Raw genomic sequence first — 23752 nt, 5'->3', positions numbered from 1 at the left:
ACACTACAGTCTATCATGCCAAAGATGGTACCCCTTGCGTTTAAGAATCATTCATCCCCATCACCCCCAGCTTCACACAGTCTCTTGTTCCCTTTTCTCTCACAAATTCTAACTCCCTGTGTCTCCTCTTCTAGTCTCAAGTTCCTCACCATTAGTGATAAAAGCACAAAACAATATAGATTGGTCATTAAGTACAAGCGACAAATAATCTCATTGCTATTTGGCAATTCTTCTCATAGGCATTGGCCATTAATTCTTACCAGAATTTCCTAACAATGTTCCAAAAACACTAGAGCATCTGGCCACCAATTTCACCCAGTTTCCCCTCTCTCTGCAGGCGGCCTTCACCTCTGAACTGATAATGAGATCCAGGCCATTGTCCACACATGCTCACTTTCTTTCCCCCCCAACGTGAACTCCCTAAATCTCCATTCACTCTCATTCTTCTTTAGTCTCAAGCCACCAATGTTCCTCTTCCCTCCCCAACCTAGTCCCCTCTCTGTACACCCTTTATGTGTCCTGTCTCAAGGGCCCACTGTGCTTTTCCTCTGCCACCCACTGTGTTTGGTGCTGGGGACACAAACAGAAATGAGACACAGCCCTGCTTTCCCAGCTAGTGGAAGAACAGATATACAATTACACACTCACACACACAGATACACGTACAATTAGGGCGACCATATCATTTCTCTGCCAAACTCAGACATGGTGGAAAGTGAACGGGGATATAAAAAATACTTAATGGAGGTGAATTGATTAACCGTGGGCATAAACCAGTATTGTATTATCCCTGGCAAAATAAGATGTGTGGTCACACTAATTACAACAGACTACGGTGCCTTCAATTATGCAGCTATTAAAATGTGTCTCAAGTTATTTAGTAACAGTAGAAAAGGCTCACGATATAATGTTAAGTGAAAACAGCAGGATGAAAATAGTATATAGAAACTGAGCAGAGTTTGGTTTAAAATATATATATAATAACCGACATTCATGGGGCATGTAGTATGCGCCCGGCACCATTCTCACTATCCTCACAACAATCCTATGAAGGAAATACTAGTAGATCTTTTTCACACATGAAGAAACTAAGGCACAGAGAGCTTGTGATGCTTGCCTAGGGTCCCCCTGCTAGGAAGTGGAAGTATTAGGAATCAAACCCCTTTGGGTTCCAGACCTACAATTCTAACTACTCCAGTACCTTGATGAGAAAGAGATCAAGGGAGATAATGCAGGTGGGTAGGCAGATGTGCAATGAAAAACTTCTGCACTCACCTCCTCTACTGCCCTACAAACCCAACTCACTATTCAATCAAGCACCAGGTCTAAGAGTAAGGGTAACCTCCCTGATCCCAATTCTTTAAGCCATGTTTCAGTTCTCATCTCCTAGATTCTCCCCACAGAACTCCTCTTGAGTGCGTACCCTCTGTGGCTTTCTGACTCTGTGTCTTCAGGGCCTCCCCCCTCCCCGCTCCATTTCCTTTCTTTATCCTCTGCTTCCTACAGGGAGACATTCCTTCAGGGTCTATTCTCAGCTCTCTGCTCTCCTTGTGCTTCATCTCTTAGCATCCCGTGCACTTCCACATCTTCACTCGTACAGAGGTGGCTAAGTGCCAGTCTTTACTTCTTTCCCATCTTAAATTCTCTTGTGCCTACTGGACATTTCCATCTGCTTGTCTCTTAACCTACCAACAACAAACACTAAGGCTGACTCTACCATTCTGTTCCCCAAGATGCTCCTGCACACTGTCCTCATTCTACAGACGAGTCCACCATTCTCCTGGTCCCCAGGCTATAAACTTGGCAGTTCTCTTCACTTCCCTCCTCCTCATCCTCCACTTCCATTTTGTTACCAAGCCACATGGAATCCACCTTTATAAGAACTTTCAAATCTCTTCTTTTTTCATTATTACAGGTTCTGCGCTTGTTAACAATAACTTTTCCCAACACAATAGCCTCTCTTCCTCCTCCAGTTCATTATGCACAGGGCTACCAGCAGACTCCCCCCAGGCATGACAAAACTATACTGCACTGCCTGTAATTCTATTAGTATTCGTCTTGCTTAACAATAGTTCTGGATAAAAATGTCCTAGCTCCTTGAAAGCAGAGAATGTCTCATGTATTATATGGTGGACTCTCATGTGTATTGCATCAATAGGTCCTGCTTCCTCAGGGACCTTCAACATAATTTTTTATCCTCCTTGTTAATGTTAAAAGTCCCTAGCCTAGGCACTTAAGGCCTTATATAATCTGATCTGCAGTGGGTTTTTCTTTTCTTTCTCTTGTCCCACATCTCTATTCCCTCATTCTAGTAGTAGCATCCTCTTTTCTTCTTGAGAACTGTCCCTCCCCAGATGGTGGGTTGTCCATCCAAGGTCAACAAACATCCTGCTCACTTCAAGGGTGGACATGTGACCCAAGCTGACTCACCAAAACATCACCAGCCCTGTGAACAGAGTGGCCCACAAGTGGGGAGATAACCCAATCGGGAATAATTGGAGTCTTTTTCAGGGGTTAATATCAATACTAGGTGAGAGAGGTACGAAGGATCAGAAGAGCTTGACTGCCTTGTAGAAAGGGCCTGACGGAAAATGAAGCTAATACAAGGACCCAGATAAATCCCTGACATGAGCACTACCTCCAGCTTTTCAGATGGACAGACCCACCATCACTTCTCTGAAACTCTTGACTCTAGATGTGTTTCAGAAATTCATAATTCTTCAGATGAGAAAAGTACAATGAATGGGACACCCACTGGAGTGTATTATGCACATCTCCATCTGGATCAAGGACAGCATCCTCATAACAAAACGCATTAATGTATTTCTGCAACAAAACAAATTAATACTCTAGGTAATGTCTGTTTAGGTCAGGAGAGGTTTCTGCCCCGAAGAAAGTACAGATCAAGTAAGGTTTGGTTGCAGAAAGGGGCCAGATTCTGCTTTCGGAACTGCACATAAAAGCATGTGGATCTGTTTAAACCAGCAGATTCCCTGTTTCCTCATCTGCTTGTTTTTCAGTTTTATTTAAACAGTATGAGTTGGGTTTTCAACACTTGCACCCAGAAGAGTCCCATCTGTATCCCTTATGGGCCTCTCTCTATTTCAGTTTTATTTACCACAACTCCTTTTTACATAACTCACATTAGAGTCAAATTTAAAAGACTATGTTTTGATTTTTTGTATTAAAAAAATCATGCAAACCTCCGTATTGCATATGCCTTGTAAACCAAAGCTGTCCAACCAGGAGATGGGGAGTTTAGCTGGCTGATGTTGTGGTCAGTTGTCCCAGCCCTACAACCCTCACCAAGGCTCTCAGGAGAAAAGTGTGGCTTTCACTGTCCTCTCCGGGGAGAAGCAGATGCCACACTGACTCCTCCCGCTTTCTGTTTCCACTAGATCTCCACAGGTGAACACAAGAATCTGGAAAATCACAAGTGCTCCACTACAGAAACCCTCAGTCATCAGGGCATTGTCTTATTTTTCTTCGAACAGCCTTTTCATCTCCTTGGAGTCCTTATAGATCATATAATGCTTCGTATACCTTATTTTATTTATATATTCATGTTCATTATTAGGGTACTTGACATCACAGCAACACTGTGAGGTGGATGGAGCAGGTATTGAGGCCACCAACTTGAAAAACCAACAAATCAGGTTGGTTAATAAAAGGGAAAACCCTGGAGTTTCACCCAAATCTCCTGACTCTTAGTCTAATTTTCTTTTTGGTCTCATTTTCCTCCCAGGTTAACCCAAACTGAAGATTTATTGGCATGGATTGTTCCTTCTTGGTACATTTAGATGTAGAGACGTAATCTGTTGAAACTAGTGAGAATATTGCATGAGTAATTTCACTCTAAACTATGTGCAAATTTAACTTTGATAAAAATAAAAATTCATAGATACATACATACATATGCATCTTACAGCACACGTGAATGTCTATAAGCATTTATTTCTACCACCCCGGAAGCCCAAGTTGGCTTCTTTGTCATTGAATCCAACTAGAATTAGCCAAGTAATTAAGTCCTGGGGTAGAGCGATGCCTGGAGATACTTCAGCCTCGGGGAAAGCCCAGACACTGTTTCACAGAACTTGAGCCGACAACAGAAACACCCCTCCCTGCCCAAGGGATGCTTCTGGGTCAGGACTTCCTCTGTTAACCGAAGAGTCAGACATGACTGGACGTTTTCCCAGCACACTACCCTGCTTCTCTGGATGACCTTTAAGGTTAAGACCTCTGGATAGAAACTCATGAAAGAGAGCAAGAAGGCAAACTCAGCTGCCTTGGGGCTCACAAAAATGCAGTTTTTCATTTCAAATAGACCCCGAAAATCCCAATGGCCAAATACAAGCCATTCCTAGTCTATGAGGTTAATGCAACAGACCCACCATCATCAGGCCAAGCACACGGAACTGCTTTTTCTCATGAAAGCTTCCCTGCTCATGAGAACTATGCAAGTGAGACTGGCTAGCAGAAGTCAGAGCTGAGCTTCTTGGGCGTGGAGAGCTGCCTGGCGCAGAGCTAGATGCCTCACAAAGAGACAACCTGGGACTCCCACATCCATTTACAGATGGCTAAGGATTTGACTAGGGGAGCACAGTCCACTCCAATACCCATCGGACAAGCCCCGTCCCCTATTTCTAATGCCATCCATAAGCACCCAGAATTCACTCTTCACTGTTCATCAACAATTTCAAGCATCCCACATCACTCCCAGGTCAAAACTAACCAGCAGAGTGAGAGGTCTTCAGGACATCGCTGAATAATGTGCTTCCTGCTAAAATATCTCTTCCCACTGATTTGGAAAATGCTTCTTCTAAACTTCCTCATACAAGCTACATTCAGAATTAAATGAAATCAAAACTCAAATATGATCTACAATAATGTATCCAGGTAAGATGCTTTATAAAATAACCACCCTTCAGATTTTTTTTGTCCGTTTCTTCCATCTCCAGTAAGTTTATCCTGTATTATTTAATAGGCTACAACCAAGATCAACCAGAGAGAAGGGCGCTGCCATGGGAAATCAGCCAGAATTGTTTAGAATCCAATGGAAAAGTATTTTTAAACAATTTCAAATTGTTAGTTGAAATGGAAAACCAGTTTCCCTGTCTACGAAGCACTGATTTTGTTCTTCTTCCTCAGTCATCGAAAATGTGTTTTCCTGATCTTCAGTGTGTTGCATCTTCCATTATAAAACTGTCTTCCTTTCTCCATATCTAAATAAAGTCTGAATCTCACTTATTTCAGATTCAAATCCAACAAACCTTCCACCGCAAGCTTAACTATGTGCTGAGCAATGCAGAGTCAACTCCCTCTATTACCAAGAGATTTACCATTTTACAGATGAAGGAACAGGGGGCTCCATTAAGTTCAGTGACTTTCCTGCTTTCATAGGCCTTGCAAGTGGCATCTGCAGAGTTTCCAAGCCTCTTTCAATGGGCACTCCAGGTGAAACACTTCCCCAGTATTGCCTGCAGCTGGCTTTATCTTTCTGGCATCTCGCTCAAGACAAATTACAAGGTTGGGGGTGGGGTTGCTCCTGGCAATCTCAACTTGGAATCAAGGATTATAAACCCAGAAGGATAAATACTACTACTGCACATCGCAAACAAGCTTCCCTGGGGACCTTCTCCCTGGGTTCAAATGACCAGAAGTTAATTTCTCCTGGTTTGTAGATTTTGTCCAAATGAAAGCTCACAATTAACATCATGTCAGGTCTTATTCCTTTATTTCGTGTCTTTTCCATCTTCTAACCATGACACTGCTAACTCAAGGGTCAGAGCATCCAAAAAGGATGAGTGACGGAGAAGTAGCTTCTTCTCCCATCCTCGTGCAGGTCAACAGGCAAACATACCTACCCTTAGCCCGCCCAGCAGTGCTGCTCATACTAGATACTAAAAGGGCCTGGAGTCAGGGCTTAAAGGGAAGAAAGGCAGAGCTTTCTAGAGCTGATACTAATGCCAAACAAAATATGATATATGCTGACATGACAACTACTCTACTAATAATTAAGGCATCATTTCAGAATTTCAAGGTATAACCATTCACAAAATATAAACATTATGTGAAAACCTACTAAAACCATCATTATCTCTATGACCAAAGGCGAGAAAACCCTCATTAGTGTTCCCTTCCAGGAAGTCAAGCCTGTCCTTTGTGCCTGTTTGTTTGCTTACTTGCTCTTGTGTCACTCTGACCATCCTGTCTTTCGTGAACACGAGAGGCACGCCTATGCCTTTCTGTAGAAGTCTGCAGAGCAGAAATTTTACCTCTGGTGGCTTTTAAATGCTAAGATGCTATACAATACATTACACTGAAATTCTGGATAGATATTCTAAACTTCACCTTTACTTTATCACATAAAATATTATACTGAAGGTACCAAAAAGATGACCAGGATATTACATGACTTTAGAAATAATAACAGGTCTCAGTTCCAATTTGTGACACAGGAGGTGGGATCCCAGGCCCATGAGTAAAAACAGGAGAGCATTCCAGAGACATTCACAAATGAGTTACTGCCCTCAACTGAACCACAGCTGGTTTACTGATAGAAAGAAAGAATAACAAAAGGACAGTCCTTACAATGCAATGATATTGCATGTGTGAACTCAATTTGCCACCTCCACGACTTAGCTTGGGGTTACGCTCCTTTGATCTACAGAGGAAATGTTTTACACTGTAAGAAGAGCTTGATCTTTTTACACTGGCTATGGCATCAGCTCAAGGGGTCCCCTGTAACCTCTGTAAGCACTCAACTTCCTCATTGACATTGTAAAAACCGCAATAAATCGTGTTTGGTGTTATTTGTATGCAAGCTGTCTTACCATTACTTTTAAAATGAAAATCCATGAGGGAGAGGTATATAGCTCAGTGGTAGAGTGCGTGCCTAGCATGCACAAGGTCCCGGGTTCAATACCCAGTATCTCCGTTAGAAATAAACAAATAAAAACCTAGTTACTTCCTCCCCACCAATAAACAAATAAATGAAAATCCATGGCTCTTTGTTAGAAGGCCCATTGTAAAAAGTCAGGAAAGGCTGCAAGATACCGTAATGTTTGCTTGTTCAAAAGTGGGTTCTGTGATAATCGCTTCTTCCCCACTCTGCCAGGTTCCAAAATTTCTAAGTTCTATTTAATGAGTGCATTTAGATATAGATCTTCCTGCTTTTGCAATTTGTGAAGCTTCTTAGGTTCAAGAAGTCCAGGCCTGTTTGAACTAAGTATCTGTGAATTCAGACTGGATGTTTACTTCTAGTCTACTGAGCCACTACATCAGAATTCAGGGAAATGGGGGTTTACTTTCTTCCTCCTTCCCCCTCATCCTCAAAGGCAGGATTCATGCAGGAGTAAGTAGGCCTGGACCAGTCAGCCCTCAGCCTGAATGATGCCCTTGCCACAGTCTAGCTGGGTGACCCTGGGGCCAGTCAACCGCCCCAGAGTCTTGGTTTCCTCTTTGCTGTATGTGAAGCTCTTTGCTGTATGTGAAGTCATATCTGCCAAAAATGGTCATTCCATGTATTATGAAGTAAGTGCATGGTCAACAACTATTCTTCCAACAGGCCTGTTGTATGAGAGATGCTCAGTGTTAGCTGAACCTGACAGACGCATCTGGAAAGATTATTAACACGACTACTTTCATTGTTAGCTTTCCCAGTTACACTCCCGGGTCACATGCAGCACCCAACTTTAAGCGCACGTAAAAAGAGAACAGACTCAATGTTTTCTTCCAGCAGAGTCCTAACAAGCCATTAGAATGGAACTCTCCTGAAGATAATAGCCACTCAGGCAAGAAAATCTGGCTGGCTGTCTCTTCCTTCCTTCCTGGTACGTGTGTTGGGCTGGTAGGGGAGGGGAATACCGACCACGCCTGTTGCCCTGGTCTCAGTCCTCCACAGGACTGGCTTCTCCAGAGCATGTCCTCCCTCTGGACCCTCAAAGCACGACAAGATCTCACACTCCCGCTCCTCCCAAGCCCCCAACGCTCCCTAGCTCCATCTAGAAGTGCCAACAGCAGCTCTCCTCGGTCTTCAGTGCCCCATCACCAGGCAGCCAAGGGTCCCTGTGCTGGAACACGTGTTCCTGGCCACAGAATGCAATAGCATCAGAAACCATCTGTGCTCTCCTGCTCCAGTGGCACCAGCCGGCACCTTTCCTCTCTCCATCCTGGCAGGGCATGCAGGGCTCGTGCAGCCGGAGCAGTTCCACCAGTGTGTCTGCAACCGAGGGCGCCCCTAATCATCCTTGCCTCCCTCCCCAGTAGAGTTTCGCCAAGGTCTAGCCAGGGCACCCCCTCCTCGGGCCAAGGGGGAGAAGCGAGTGGGAGGAGTGTAAGGATGGGGAGGGGGTGCACTTTACATACTTAGCCCTCTCCAACCCATTTCTTGCAGGAAACAGAGCGAGGAAGCCAAGACTATTTACCCTGGAGGCAGCTCCAAATCTGCTGGGTTCCCAATCACCCTCATAAAACCCTTCAATTCACCGTCCCCCAGCAGGGCACCTCTGCCAAAAGCCCACAGCACCCCGCAAAAACCCCGAGCCCCGCTGCCGGCCCAACTCTCCCCCACGGCGCCGCCTCCGGGCCCCGCACATCCATCCCGGAGGGAAGACTCGCTGTTTCTACAGCAGAACGGGTCAGTGGTCTCAGAAGTTTCCCACCTTCTCCTAGGACTCCGCGCTGGGAGCCCTCAAGAGGATCCTGCTAAAGAGGCGAAGAAGCCTGGAGGTCTCCCCCCAAAACCTTTGCTCACGTCGGGTCCGGCCCCCTCTTCCCGCCCAGCTCCAGTCCCTGCGCCTCCTGCGCCGCCAGTGCCCAGCGGTCCTCTCGCCCTTGGAAGAGGAAACTTCTCTCTGGGCTAAATTAAGGTCCGAGTAGGAAAGGCTTTCCCTTCCCCGCCTCCTCCTTACTCCTGCTCTCAGAAACCACAGGGAGCCGGCATCAGGGGCGCGCCTGCCCTCTACCCCGAAAAGAGCCCAGGCTACCAGTGCTCCCCGACTTTCCACGTCAAAAGGTCCGATCGGCTCTGAAACCACCACGGGAGTATGTACACTTGTGATTCTTCCAGAGACCCTACTTGTCCCTCGTGGCTTGCAAGAAACGAGTAAACAAAACACAAACCCCAGCAACTTGGGGGAGTGAGTGAGTGTGTATGTGTGTGTGTGTGAGAGAACGCAAGAGAGAGAGAACCGCTCAAGAGTTAGGGCAACAGCTGCAGGAGCACATCTGGAAGAGGGGGAGGGGGACTGACGAGGAGGGGACAAGCGCGAGGTCGTGGGGGACTCCCCCCGGCCCCCTTCGCAACTTCAGGGCCGAGAGCCCGGCCAGCCAGTGGTTACCTGTCCTATGTTGATGAATCCGTACTTGCTGGCTATGCGGTTGGCCTCCGGGAAGCCGCCGGCGATTTTGACTGCCCAGTGGTTGGTGTAGACGCGCGTCCTGCACACGGGAAGCAGGCAACCCCAGAGCAGCGCCAGCACGCACAGCAGGTCCAGCCGTCCGGGGCAGAAGCAGCGGCTCCCCCAGCCCATGGCCCCGGCGCTTCGCTGCTCGCTTGTTCGCTCGCTTGCTCGCTCCGCGCACTAAGCTGCGCGCACAACTAACTTCTCCGGCCTGGGCCGCCCCGGCGCGCAGCCCCCGGCCGCCGCGGCTCGCAGCCCTGGGCTATCGGCAGGAGGCGGCGAGCCCCGGCAGGGAGCAGAGCAGCGAGCCTCGCGCCGACTGCTAGACCATCCCTGGGGCTCCGAGGACCTGTGCTCCCAGCTTTCCGGCCCGCGGGGCGGTCGGCCGGCGCTTCCCGGCTCCGGCGCAGGAGGCGGCTGAGTGGGGCGGGCGTTCTCCCGCAGTTAGGTCTCGCCGGGCTCGGCTCCCGGACTCTTCGACTCGCCCTAGCTCCTCCCGGGGCCCCCGCGCGCGGCGGAGGCGGCGGTGCAGGCAGCGGCCGGGCGCCCCCTCTGCTGGCCCGGGCTTCGAGCGCGCTCTAGCTCGCTCCCCGCGCTCCCTCCGGCTCCGAGCTGCGCGCCGGGAGTGTAAGTGGCAATGGCAGCAGCGCCTGCTCTGCATAAATGACTCCCCCCGCCCCCCTTAACACCCCTCCTTTCCCACATCCCCCTCCTTCTCTCCCTCCTCCGCCCGCCCGAAAGCGGCCACGGCCAGGCGCCAACCAGGTCCTAGCGCCGCTGGGTTCTTCCGGCTGTAACCTCCAGGGTCCTGAGTAGCAAAAGAGAGTTTTTTTTAAAGGGCTGGGAGGAGAGTTCTGATGTGGAGGTTTTACCCTCTTCTCTCTCCTCCCTCCTTGGATTTGTATCAATTTACCACTACTTCCCGAAAGACTGAAGAGATTTACAAGCTGGTTCGGTCAAGCGCCCCGAAGATCCATTCATCCCAGCTCTGTACCTCCTTAAACAACTAAGTATTTAAGGAGGTCACTTGCGTGTCAACTGCCGAACAAATAACCCGAGATTTTCACTTCGTTAATTCTTCATGCTTTTCAGCAACTGTTTATTTTACACATTCTGCTCCTGGGAGAAGCTACCACACAGGACCGTAAGGCGCATCGACTCTTGCAAAAGCCAACCACGGCGACTCCAAAGCCGAGTCTGTTGCCTACTGACTTTCGAAATCCGTGCATCCAATACTAGGCAACGCCACCCCACCGGAGAGTAAAATTCCAGTCGCGGAACTGAGGAGAGTCGTTTCTGTGAATATTTGGTATGAAAGCGGATGGAGATGTTGGGCCGAGGGAATGACTTCATTCATTTGTTCCACTGAATCTGATGAGGGCTTCTTTTTCTCCATCAAGGGAAAAGTTTTCTCACTTTCCCAAGCATGGCCCTGTAACACTGAGAGACTTCGATATAAAAAGCACCACAGAAGAGAGGTTCGAATGAAATAAAAGTGTGGCTGCGCCGCCTTCATTACTGTATCTTGCACTGACAGCAGTAGGCTGGGGGAGCTGGGGGGGGGGGGGGCATCCTGCTGAACAACCTCCCCGCCTTTTCTGGCACAGGATGACTTCTTGTGAAAAGAAAATGTACCCTTTATGAAATAATTCAACTGATCTTAAAAGTATTCCCTGTATCCCTAGCCCCCTCCCCCCTTTACCCTCCTCTTTCCCCATCCCCCATTCCCTTTCTTCCTAAGTGGCTGAAAGTATTTGAGGATAATTAATCCATCACATTTCTAGCTTTGGGTTCTTTTTATCCGCCTAGGGCTTCACTTTTCTCCCTTCTCCCCTCAGCTGAACCATATCTGCAAATTCAAAATACATAAATGTAAAGTTTATAGAATTCATAAAGTTAAGTTCATAACTCATGAAAGTATCATCTTACGACATTTTACACATCATATAAGGTATGTCATGAAAATAAACCCACCAAATAACTTTATCCCCACATTACTGACGAAGACGTGGAAGATCAGGAGAACTAAATCTTTTGCAGGAGGGCATGTATTTTACCCATTTATTTATTTAACTGATTCAACACATTTCTTTTTGTTGCAGGAAAATGGGGCGTGAGACGATGGTCGTGTCCCAGGTCCCAGGTGAGTCCCTGGGATGTGCCCTGCCAAGTGAGGGTCCTTGGCTTTGGGCAGGAAAGAATTCGAGAGTGAGCCACAGTAGGGTGAATGTAGATTTATTCAGGGAGATACGCAATCCATAGACAGAGTGTGGGCCTCCAAGGGTGAGAGAGAAAAAGAGAGAGAGAGGCTTAGAAGATACACATTTCATAGGCAGAATGCAGGCCATCTCAAAAGGGGAAGGGCAGTGCCAGCGCATGAGGGTCATTTAGGAAAGTGAGACGGGCCAAGAGGTGTAGGCGTGGTTATTTTTTATGGGCTCAGTAACTTCATATGCTAACAGGTGGGAGAATTATTCCAACTACTTTGGGGGAGGGGTGGGGATTCCCAGAAATTGGGCCACTGCCCACTTTTTGGCCCTTATGGTCAGCCTCAGAACTGTCATGGCACCTGTGGGAGTGCCATTTAGCATGCTGATGTATTACAATGAGCATATAACGTATCTCACAGTCTACTGGGAGTTGAATATTCCACTATGTTGGGCCTCGTCAGATGTTAACCAGTTCATGTCCCATCCTCAATTGCTGTGTCATTCTTTTAATGGCTGTACCCTGTCCCCTTCCCTCGTCTCATTTTGAGCACCTAGAATGTGCCAGGCATTTTGCTAGGTGCTGGAGAAAGGAAGCGGGGGAGGAGGGAGAGGTACAAAGGACTAGTAGAATTCAGACCCTCCAAATAACTCTAAATGTGGTTTACTGTTGTTTTCATTGCTGTTATTTCTAGGTGATGGAGCACAAGCTCTATGCTTGGCTTTAGAGTGTGGTGCAGCCTCACTACTGGACCCTCTGTACATTCCCTCCTCAACCTGGAGTCCAGAAAGTTTACAACCTATTAGATCACTGTTTATTGCCACCCCAGCCACCTGCATCTATCCATAGGGACACTGGACTATTCCTCTAGAAGCTGATGGGTTTCACTCGGAATAGGAAGAGCTCAGTCAACACCCAGTTCTCAGCTCACACCAGTCTTTCTTTCCCTCAGAACTGAAGACACATGCTGTCAGGTGGGAGGGAGAGCCTCTCTGAGGATGACCTATAGGAGGGTGGCCCCTGGGAAGCTTCTTCATGGGTGGAGTTTGCAACATGGCCTATAGGTTTCTCTGGGACTCTGGGGCCATAACTGTTTAGGACTGCAAAGGCAGCACAAACTACTTCTCATTGAAAGCCATGTTGCCTCTGGGCTTCAACTTCTGAATGATGTGAAGAGGAATCACTGCACTGGATCTCCTGAGGCCTGGAGGTTGTTTCCAAAGAGTGGCAAAATTACTCATTGATATTTTTTCTCTATGATGTCTTTTTCTTTCCACCAACACTCTTGCCTTCTGTGAGCATGCCCTGCTTGGCACACACACAGCATTCACTGCACCAAGCATGAGAGAGAATTGGAAAGTGAGGTAGGAAATGGGCAGACCACTTTTCTGCTTTGTAAACCAATCCCTGGGCCAGCATGTTGCTTACTCAAAGGGTATATTATTCCATTTGGACGCATATGTATTTAGAAGAGAAAAGCCTAGATCTGTTTTTAAAATGTCAAAAAGAGCTGGAACCCCCATTGATTTGTCAAATCAAACAGAGGAAAGTAGATTCGTTCATCTCGTCGTCCATCATTTTCCCAGTTATCTTCCTCTTCAATTATGTGTGTTTTCTCAGAGTGTGATTCTTTTTTCAATTTTATTTTTTATTGAAGTCTAGTTCATCTAAAATGTTAGTTTCTGGCATACAGCAAAGTGACTCAGTTATACATATTTTCAGATTCTTTTCCATTACATGTTATTACAAGAATTTGAATATAGCTCCCTGTGCTATACAGTAGGTCCTTGTTGTTTATCTATTTTATTTTTTTTTTTAATTTCAGAGTAGTCTTTTTTTTAGGTGAAGTATAGTCACTTCACAATGTTGTGAAGAGTGTGATTCTTAAACCTCAATAATAGCAAAGAAGCCCCTCTCCTGTTGATGCACAAGCACATCCTGCTTCCTGCTTTGGGAGCTGCCTTAATGAACTCATTAGCTTCCTTGATTAGAGCCAGTTGGCCAGAATGAAGCTTCCAGATAAGGATCAATAGCTGCAGAAAAAAAAAAATCTTCTTTCATGACCTTAAGCTCTATTGGTTCTCACGCTCAGCCCTATTATCAATGCCTCAGTAGCCAAAAGAACAAGGAACTGACAGAACAGTAACGGCTGGTACAAAAGCATCACTAACAGTGGAAGAGAAGCTGAAATCCAAGTCTTCCCCCAAATGTTTCCTTTTCGTATGTGAAGGTGTCGTTGCACGGTTTGACCCTCGACTCTCCCCCTGTAACGCACCATATGGCAGGAAATCAGGCAGTGTTAAGCTTTATTCTGTCTTAGCGTTAGCAACATATTACTTGATAATTAAGCCCAACTAGTGCTTGGCCTCTGTCAAGGATCCTCACAGATCTACCAGAAAAATCCAATGAAAGGCCATGAACAGAAATCCAGGCAATTTAGTAGGAGACGTGAATAAGAACTCCACAGGATTCATCTTAAAACTCTACAAATGGGAATTATTCTGGGAAGAGTTTGCTTAGGAAATACCTCATTTCTTCCTCTGCTACATCCTTTGTTGGAAAATGACCTGTAAGATCTCTCCTAACCTGAGATTCTGTGAATCAACGATAAATTGGTAAGGGACAGCTTGGAGCTGACCAAGGGGGTAAAAAATGCCCCTAGAAATTTTACTGTCCAGTAGCAGAGTCAGCAAATGTATGGGGATTCTAATCAGTTTTCTAGTATATCAAATTCAGAATCAGCAATGAAAATTTGTCAAATTTAATAATGATAATAATAATAAATGGTAGTAATAAAAGAACTAGCTTTATGCCTGGCACTGAGCCAAACACGTTTCAGGCCTTAATCGCATTCACAGACCATCAGAGCTGAAAGAGACCTTAGATATCATAAAATCTAACTTTATTTAAAAGAGAAGAAAACAGAGGCCACTAAAAAACTAATTTGGAAGATATTAATCCTATCGTGGAAAAATAAGTTAACAAATGGATGAATAACATAAATAAAACAAAGGAAGGGTTGCATGGACCAAAGATGATTGTGTGCTGTGAACCTAGGAGTAACGGTAATCTAATTTGCATCCCCTGGTTAATAAATTCAACCAGGAGAATGGAAATTTCACTTAACATTTCAGATTCTTTAGATGTTTAACCACCACTATTTAAAAATGTGACCTGTGATGCCTATGAGCCCAGGAAAAAAGATAATTCAGGGCCTGGTATTACCTCTACTGCATAGTATTTATAAAAATGGGATACCAATAGGTGACTAACAACCTGCAGATTTCAGGAAGCTTTAGCTCCTTCTTTGACCTGCTTGAAGTTGACTTTAATTGGCATAATTGGCCCTCATCTGTGGACATTTAAGCCCTACAAGGATGAGCCGTTTCTCAGAAAGCTTTCTGGTCAGAAACAAATGGTAAAGGTTGTGAATGACTTCCTTCAGATGTACATGAAAGAAGTGACACCAAGTCCTTGTCACCTTCTAGCTCCTATCCCTCATCCAGAGCAGTGTTCGTATCAGGATAGATATCCTGGATGGATCAGATGTCCCCCTCTCCCTACCTCAGTCTTTAATGTAGGGAAAAGCAGGTAGAGAAGGGGCGGGGAAAAAAAATCACAGCAATTGCTCAAGTCTCAGAGTTTAACCCACCAAAAGGAATGAACCCAATGACAGTGTCTTCAGCCTTCCCCAAAGAGTCAAGGCTTGCTCTGTTTGTAACGCCTCTGGACCTCTTTCTCCAAAACCTTTTATTGGTTCTTTTTACTCTCCAACCTCTCAGAGAGTCAGGGGTTAAATAACTACTAGCTCAACTTGATCTTGCTTATTAGGAAGACCGAGTTTATGGGCCCTTGGAATTAAACCTTTTTTAAGGTTTAGGCTGTGTAGCTCTGACTCAGTGACGCCAAATGATACGCTGTAATTTCACGCATATTCAGTATGGCTTTCACTTGTTTATCTGAAGCAAGATAAATTTTGATAAAATTATTTCACAAACACCTTGCGTGAGTACATCCTTTACGCTTATTACATTCCACCACTTCTGGAAACTGTGTATCTAGATCACTCATCACCCACCGTGTATGACATAACCCCATTCTGCCCATGGTGTACTCAGGATTTATTACACAACCATTACACGGCTATTGCTCCCTGCCAACATTCCCTAAACCCACTTCAGAATTTTGTAATGCGTGAAAACCAAAAAGGACTTTTTATTGTTGCCCTTAACCTTTAGATACATGGTAGAGGTATTTATCAGTAAGATACTCCAGAGCCAAACCTCACTGCCACAGCTTGCCCATGAGGAAAGGAGTTCAGTTTAGACGTTACGCTGGTGAGCAGCTACTCTTTACTGTTCTGCATGTAGAATGGCAGCAAAGTTCTATTTTCAGAAAGGTTATCCTCTACTTATAAATATCTCATTAATAAATTTTTATTTGTCTAAAGGCAGTGGAAATACAATTCAACAGGAAGCTTTTTCAGGGCTTTCCAATTTTTAAAAAGTGTCAGATTTCCTCTGGCTTTTTATTTCCAAGTTTCCCATGATGGCTCAAAACCAGACCCTGCATAAAGAAAAAACGGACTCCGATTTGAACTCTGGCAGCACTATTCTTTTAAGTCTGATGACTCTGTTGCCTTCTCCACCCCAAAATATCAAGAACTAAGGGTCCCCTAAATCACTGGAAACATTGGGCAGGCTTCTCCAGTTTTCTCCAAGTGTGAACAGGGAAACCTGATTCACAGATGTGCTAAGTAAGACTCTAACATAAATTGGTTGTACAAATGCTAAATACTGCCTTCTGTAAGTGAAGATGAGACCAAGTTTTATGAAAATACTGTGCATCATAACTAGAGCTTGGATGAGGAAGACACCTTTCTCGAGTACTGCTGTTCATTAATCTAAAAAATAATTAGAGCATTGTTTTGAGATCTGGTAGCATATCGAACTGTGAGAGGTGAGCATAGGTTGAATCCTGCGCAGAAAGAACAGGCAATATATTTGGTATCATTAATCATTTCTTATTCTAGTCTTTGTCATACGTTTGTGTGTGTGTCCATGCAGATACAAGTTGGAAAATTCATAGGATATTTGCATGTTGACATTTTGGCAGCAAAATGAAAAATGAAAAGAATTTTGCAGAAAATGTCAGCAATGCAAAAGTTAGTGACATTCTATAAGACTGGGCTAAGCATCATTAGAAAAAAAAATCTTAAGGGATGGTGGAAGTTAAGATTTCTAGGCTTAAAGGAGCTGGTCTGGATGTTAGATGAAAAGCTTACAGGTAAAAAGCCGATCACCTAAAGGTCAGTGAAATATTCAAGGCCACATCATTGGCTGGATGAACGAACTGCATCCACATGGAACTGATTTTGCATTTAATACCCTGGACACTTTGGAAAACACTTTTTCCATCCAACTGTGGAGTATGGGGGTGAGCTCTGGGCTTAGCAGATGGAGTCTCATGATTTGAAAGATGCGAGGTTCCAGAAGTGGTTCAGTTACGTGCGGAAACTAATGACTCTGAAACAAATTATCTAATCAATATTCTATTATCCAATAGCCCCTTTACCTCCATTGGGCCTGAAACGCTGCAATTTCTCCTGTGTTAGTCACGCCTTCTGTATGTTTAATGATAAACCCTCTGCCAAATGGAGTCTAGGCCGGAACAGGCCCTTTCCTTTCTACAGATTCAAAGTAAAATTCCCTGAAAACATATGGATCAAAGGAAAAGACTGGCAAGTCTCTACAGCAAGGGTGAAAGTAAACCCTGTCACATCGATTGGATAAATAATGACCCAGAGTGGTCTCAATGACTGTTATTGATAGAACACTTACAGAGCATTTCTTTAGACTTTTCAAAGTACTTTCAGGTTATTACCATGCTTCTCCCTCAGAGTGATGCACCAAATGAGTGGAGACATTGTCATTATTTTAACACTGTCACAGCCATCACCGTCACTTTACAGATTCGGAAAGAAGGTGCTGAAATGGTGTTTCCCGCCGCACACAGCTAGGGAGTGATACGAGCTGGACCAGAACTCAGGTTTTCTGAGTCTTGTATTTGTGCTGATTCCACCATCCCAGACTTAAAGCCAAGTCTCTACAAAGATAAGCCCTGGGAAACAGACTTCTGTCCTACCCCTGGGCATTTACCTGTCACTCACTTGGAAAGTTCTTGTGTTGTTAGCCGAAGGAGAGAGACTGGAGAATTCAAAGCTAAGGGCCTTCCTTCAGCGGTTCCCTAGCCGTCGAGGACCAGCCACTTCTTCCCCCCAACTCCCATCTCTCTTCATCTCCAAGCCCAGTCATTTCTCAGCTCTGCCCCACATGTCTATCCAAATCAACACTACCCTAGAAGTTTCTAGGAAGGAAGCAGCTGTGTGATTCATTGTGTCCAAAGGGTTTTTTCTCCTTTTCTGACTGAATTCAGAGGTTTTCTTTTCATTTGCTAAGTTTCCAGGTCCGACACACTATGGCTGTGATTAATTATTGCAATGCGCCCATTATGATGAAATTTCACTAGTTTTATGAGAAGTAGTTGTAAAGTCTTGTTGGAATTCACTATAATGTACACTCTTGTAAAGAATCTCATCTGAAGGATCTCAGTAACATCCTTATTTTAGAGGTGAATTTGGCTATCAGAGCTGTTCTTATTTGATGGCCAAAGGTGCATTTTTAAAATTGGACCTTCTCCTTACATCAATTATACCCCAAAAGAGCTATTTTTCTCCCACCACACACACATACACGCCACATACAATTATTAGCAGAACTCTGAGAACAACATAAAAAGATTCACATAAAAATACATGGGTAAGTAGCAGATGCAACAAGTAAGATTCATCACAGGAGAGGCAGCATTAGCTGAATCTCCTTCCCTTCATAGCAAATTTAATGTGTTTACCCTATGTTATCCCCATTTTTCTTCCCGTATCTCCCTTGTTCTAAGTTTCCAACCAGTTTGTCTGTTCATCACATGTTGTCTTTCATCACCCTGATCTTCATAAATAATAAATGCTAGCAAATATTTAGAATAATCTGAAAAAAGGAAATATACAATAATATTTCCATTGCTGAAACAACAATTTTCATATTTATGTACTCTCTCCTAGTATTGGTCTGAAAACAACCACATCTTTCTTAAGTTATAAACATAACACACATACACTTTTATATTCTGCATTTTTCACATAATATATACTATAAATATGTCTCCATAGTCTTTGTAATTATCATTTTAATGACTATACTCCATTGGGTTGATGTATCATAATTTACTAAACTCCACAGTAAGACATTTAAACTGTTTCCAATTTTTCATTGTAGTAAATAATATTGCAGAGAATATCCTCATGAATAAAGGCTGTGTGTGTTTTAGATTTGTTTTTCCTTAGATGAATTAATATCTTTTGGGTCTCTCGTGCTCCAAAAATCAGAGAACGGTTTGCAGCCTCAAACTCTAGAGGGACCAGGTACATAATTTAAACAAGAGAAATGGGCCAATAAATATAGTGGATGAATCAGCTCTTATCTCAACTCTGATAACATTCTCCAGGTCTATTACCCTGACTACCAGTATTGCTGCATCCATCTATCCATCCGTCCATCAGTCCATCCATCCATCCCTCTGTCAGTCAATACTGGTGTTAAAGACAACAGTCCAAAATGGAGTTGCTTATGCTAAGCCCCACATCAACAAACAGAGACTTCATTTAATTAGATTTGGCTCTATCAGAAGTGGAATCTTAAACCTACCAATCAGGGCTCAACTAATGAGCACTGGTTAGGCAATCTGCCTGATAAACCTCTGCCATCCCCTCTGCTTTTCCTATCTAGTATAACTTCCTCATTCCTGATTCTTTCTGCCTATAAATGTCTTTCATTTTATACAGCTCATCAGAGCTCCTTTTAATCTGCTACACTGGATGTTTCCTGATTTCATGAATTGTTGAATAAACCCAACAAGATCTTTAAAATTTGCTCAGTTGAATTTTATTTTGTTAACCCTGGGCAAAGTGCTATGATCAATAACTAACACAGAAATCACAATTTTATAAAGATTTAAGCCATCTGGTGAAACCCTTGAATTGTCATATTGTTATTTGTCTAATTGCCAATGCTAAGTGCTGGCACTAAGGGAGAAGGTGAGGGGATAAGCACACTGCTGGAGTGCTCTAGGCAATTTCATGGAGAAAACAGAGCTTGAGATAAATTTTAAAAGATAGGTTGGGGGTTGGGTTTGAGTCAAATGAAAATATATGATTTTAATATTTGGTACACATCTCAGAGCCATTTATAGAGATCTTAAGATCTTAAGAATTTTTTAAATAACTAACCAAAGTTCTCTAACTCCTCCGGTTGAAAAGTACCAAGGAATTCATCTTCAACCAATGGGAATCTTTATGACTCTATGTTTTCCCTTAAGCTTAAAAGTCAATTTCTGAGTAAAGTATGAGGGTTTGAGCTCTTGATTGGATTAGGGGAAAGTGCTCTGTTCTCTGAGACATTTAAAATCCATTCAAAATAATCTCCTAGTCTTCAATATATGGAGAAAACCAGGCCTGGGCAGGAAAATGGAATACCATTAACCTTCCCCGCAAAGGTTGCCAATCTGCCAACAGGAATCCCAAAACGCAGTTTTTGGCTTCTCCAGTAACCAGAGAACAGGGGCTTGTTTTCAATAAGCCCAGCACCCTAAATGATGCTTGATGGGTCAATACAGTAATTTAAACTTTACTTGAAACTCTACAATCTAATCAATAATACCAGGGGCCTTACTCAAATGAGACAATCAACAGAAATCGCCAATTTCCTGTTTTAACAAAGAATGAATGGCTATTTCCCCTATCCCCTTCAGGTCTCATTCATGTGGGGTTTTCTCTTTAAGTAGCAGCTGCATGAAAGGTTTCAAGTATTTTCTCTAAGAACGTCAATTTCTTTCCTTTCACCCTTCCTCCTTTTCTGTTTAAAGTCTTTAATACTTCCTGTCTGCAACTTTAATTATTTAATTTCTTCACTGCATTATTTAAAGAAATGACAGTTTTAAGGATGCAGTATGCATGAAGGAAGTATGACTCCATGCAAAATTGAAGACAACTATGTAATACCGCACTGCAGTGGACTATTCAGTACAGGATATTTTGCGATCCCTAATTACCCTTTTCCTTAATGTATCCTCTTGCAAATATGGACTAAATGACCATTTTGCTTTCTGTGTCAGATAAATATCAGCGAAGAAAAAACCTTCAGCAGCTAGAGGAAAGGCAATGAAAGTAAAGGCATTTAGAAATGGGTCAAGATAAAGACAAGACCAGAAATGCTTATCACAGCATTAAATAAAATGGAATAATATAGTAGCATTGGAACACAAGTACAGTTTGTGAAAAGGCATGGTTTGCTTATATTACATGACACATTCTTCAACCCAAAATTTAATTTCCTCAAAGCTAGGGACAGATGGACTTAAAAATAGTCTTTTTTCAATTGGATGAGTATAAGTTTATTGCAGAAGACAATAAAATAAAAATACTTTCGTAACTTCCCTGAACCCCTCTACCTTCTAATCACTATCTGGGCTTTTTTTCTATCCCCTCCCCACCCACCTCTCTATTATTATGTATTAGGGAAGTTATATATGTGTATATGTATAATGTACACACATACATATATGTAGTTAACCCTAATTTAATACTTTAGTTATTTTCACTTACATAATTCAAATATACTCTATTTCCCCATGAAAAATTTTTTTAATTTATTTATTTTTATTTATTTATTATTTCAAAAAAGTTGGTGGGGGAGGTAATTATGTTTATTTATTTTTAATGAAGTTACTGGGGTTTGAACCCAGGGCCTTGTACATGCGAGGCATGTACTCTACCACTGAGCTATATTCTCTTCCCACCCCATTTACTTTGAAAATGTCTTTTCATGACTACAAGAGAGTCTATCACATGGATGTATTAACTCACACACACATTGTATATATACCCATACATAACCATTATTCTATTGTGGACAAAATAAACCATTTCCAGCTGGGAGTGTATGTATATTACAGATGGTACTGTATTGACATCTGTATAGAGATACACCTTCTTGGTCAAAAGCTATCAGGGTTAAATGATTTTCACAGAGCAAGCTTCATAGTCTCAAACTGACTTATGATCTAACCTGACTCTACATGGAAGATGTAAAATATCAACAACTCTTTAATGAAGGTATGTGGCATAGTGTTAATGCTGTGGACCCCCAGGGTTTAAACACCAGATTTACCACTTGCAAGATCTTGGAAAAATTTCTGTTTGTATCTTTATCTGCAAAATGGGTATAATTCTAGGACCTACTTCATAAATCTATAGTGAATATTAAAATAATTTATGAAGAGGGATTTAGTACGTGACTCCACATAGCTTCTTAATAAGAACTCACAGTGAATATCATGAATAGTCTACACAGTGCCGTATACCAAAATACCTCTGAATACCATCATGTGGTACCCCGATTTCTCCCTGCAAACATTTTAACAGTTTATCACTGGAGCACATATTGAGGAAAGAACAACTCAGGTGTCAGAGACTCTAGTTCATTGATTTTGTTAGTATGCCAGCTGTTATTTATCTACTCTTCCATGTGACACTGCAAATACTCAAATTCAATAGACCCACTGGGTAATGTTACAGTGAAACGACGGCACTGGGTCTCCCACTGTAGATCATGCCTTCTGACTCGCCCAGCTCCTTGTACATCCCCTCCCATGCCGTGCCTATTGAGAATTTTTCTCCGTGGGCTAGGGGAATCTGTTGACTAAAATAAAACACAAAACGTGAGACTTGTGAGTTAAGTCATATTTGGGGACAAAATGAGGACTAATGCCTGGGAGACAGCATTTCAGATAGCTCTGAGGAACTGCTCCAAAAAGGTGGGGAGGGGGGTCTCAGCATTATATATGATTTTAGTGAAGAGAGGTTACATGTGATCAAGCATACATTTAGGCAGAGGCTTGCGGCTAGTCACGAGGAGCAGATGTCACCATTAATGATTTTAGCGTTTTTCTAGATATGAGGAGATGCAAGAATTAGGGCTCATAAAATCTAGCTGAAGGCCTGTTCTGCAAGTTTTCCCCAGAGCACAGCTGACCTCTACCTTGAACTCCTTTCAGTATGTGATGAAGGTCAGTGGCTGCAGTGGCTCATGATTTACTCCAAGCAGAGGTAGATGGTAAATGCCAACACGATTCCCTCCTTATAGACACAAATGGCATGTGCCAATTTTTAGCTGGCAGATCCAAGGTAAAAATGCAGGTGCAGGCTCTCAAAGAGGTCATAGATGAGTAGACCTGCTCTCATTTTGTCTTGATTTCTTTTGGAGGTTCAGTCTGGAATAAGAATGGCTGACTGTGGCCAAGTGTCCGAGTGACGGTAAACTCGAGAAAGCTAATTGGATGGAGCCATTTCAGAAGATGGCACACAGGCACTGAACATGCTGCAGAAGCAAGGAGTTTCATAGGGTCCTTCCACTGCCTAGAACTTCCTTCAACCTCCATGCCACCATTTGGTGATAAACCTTCAAAAATTCACTCAAGAAATTGGCCAAAAGCCTTTCCCGAAGATTGTGCCTTTCTTGCCCACAAAAGTCACAAACTGCACTGTAGCCAATTTACGCTTCTCTTCTGCCTCCCCTCCAAATACCTACACACACACACACACATGCATGCACACACACACCACACAAAGAACTTAAAACTCCTAAAGGCAAATACCATCTCCAATTCTATTTCTATTCTAAGTAATAAGCATGTATTAAGTGCCCAGTATCTATCTGTTGAATGAGTAATTCCATAGTCTTCCATTTCTGATATAGACTGATGGCTAACATCAATTCCAGGAGACGTGCTAATAAATTAGTAGTATTGACAGGGATTAAAAAACCATGCCTCTTCAGAAATATTTGGGAATAGAATGACATAGCTGGGATTTGCCTAAGAACAGTGCAGTTTTTTGAGGGGCAGGTGGAGGGAGAAAGGGTGGCGGTAGAAATGATAGGTATTGATGAAAAAATATTGGCCACAATATTGACAATTGTTGAAGACAGGTGATGAATAAGAGTCAAATATACTATTCTCTCTACATTTCT

The 23752-nt window shown here is 43.4% G+C and overlaps 1 protein-coding gene across 7 annotated transcripts in view; it reads right to left on the bottom strand.

Moving 5' to 3' along the window:
- The window catches only part of PCSK5 (proprotein convertase subtilisin/kexin type 5), a 413936-nt gene extending 403874 nt beyond the window's left edge, over window positions 1-10062 (bottom strand). For 3 of the 7 annotated variants that reach the window (XM_074361722.1, XM_074361723.1, XM_074361725.1), the window contains exon 1: window positions 9342-10062. In XM_074361722.1, coding sequence (XP_074217823.1) covers window positions 9342-9533 — 192 coding nt within the window. In that variant the 5' untranslated portion in view covers window positions 9534-10062. The remainder of the gene's footprint in view (window positions 1-9341) is intronic. The other 4 variants (XM_074361724.1, XM_074361726.1, XM_010952770.3 and 1 more) reach the window with 2 other exon arrangements.
- Between the last annotated feature and the right edge of the window lie 13690 nt (window positions 10063-23752).

The sequence above is a fragment of the Camelus bactrianus genome, chromosome 4 (genome assembly GCF_048773025.1).
Source record: "Camelus bactrianus isolate YW-2024 breed Bactrian camel chromosome 4, ASM4877302v1, whole genome shotgun sequence".
In the NCBI taxonomy this organism is placed as follows: Eukaryota; Metazoa; Chordata; class Mammalia; order Artiodactyla; family Camelidae; genus Camelus; species Camelus bactrianus.
Note: the sequence above shows the minus strand (reverse complement) of the source record. Positions and strands in the feature narration are given on the sequence as shown.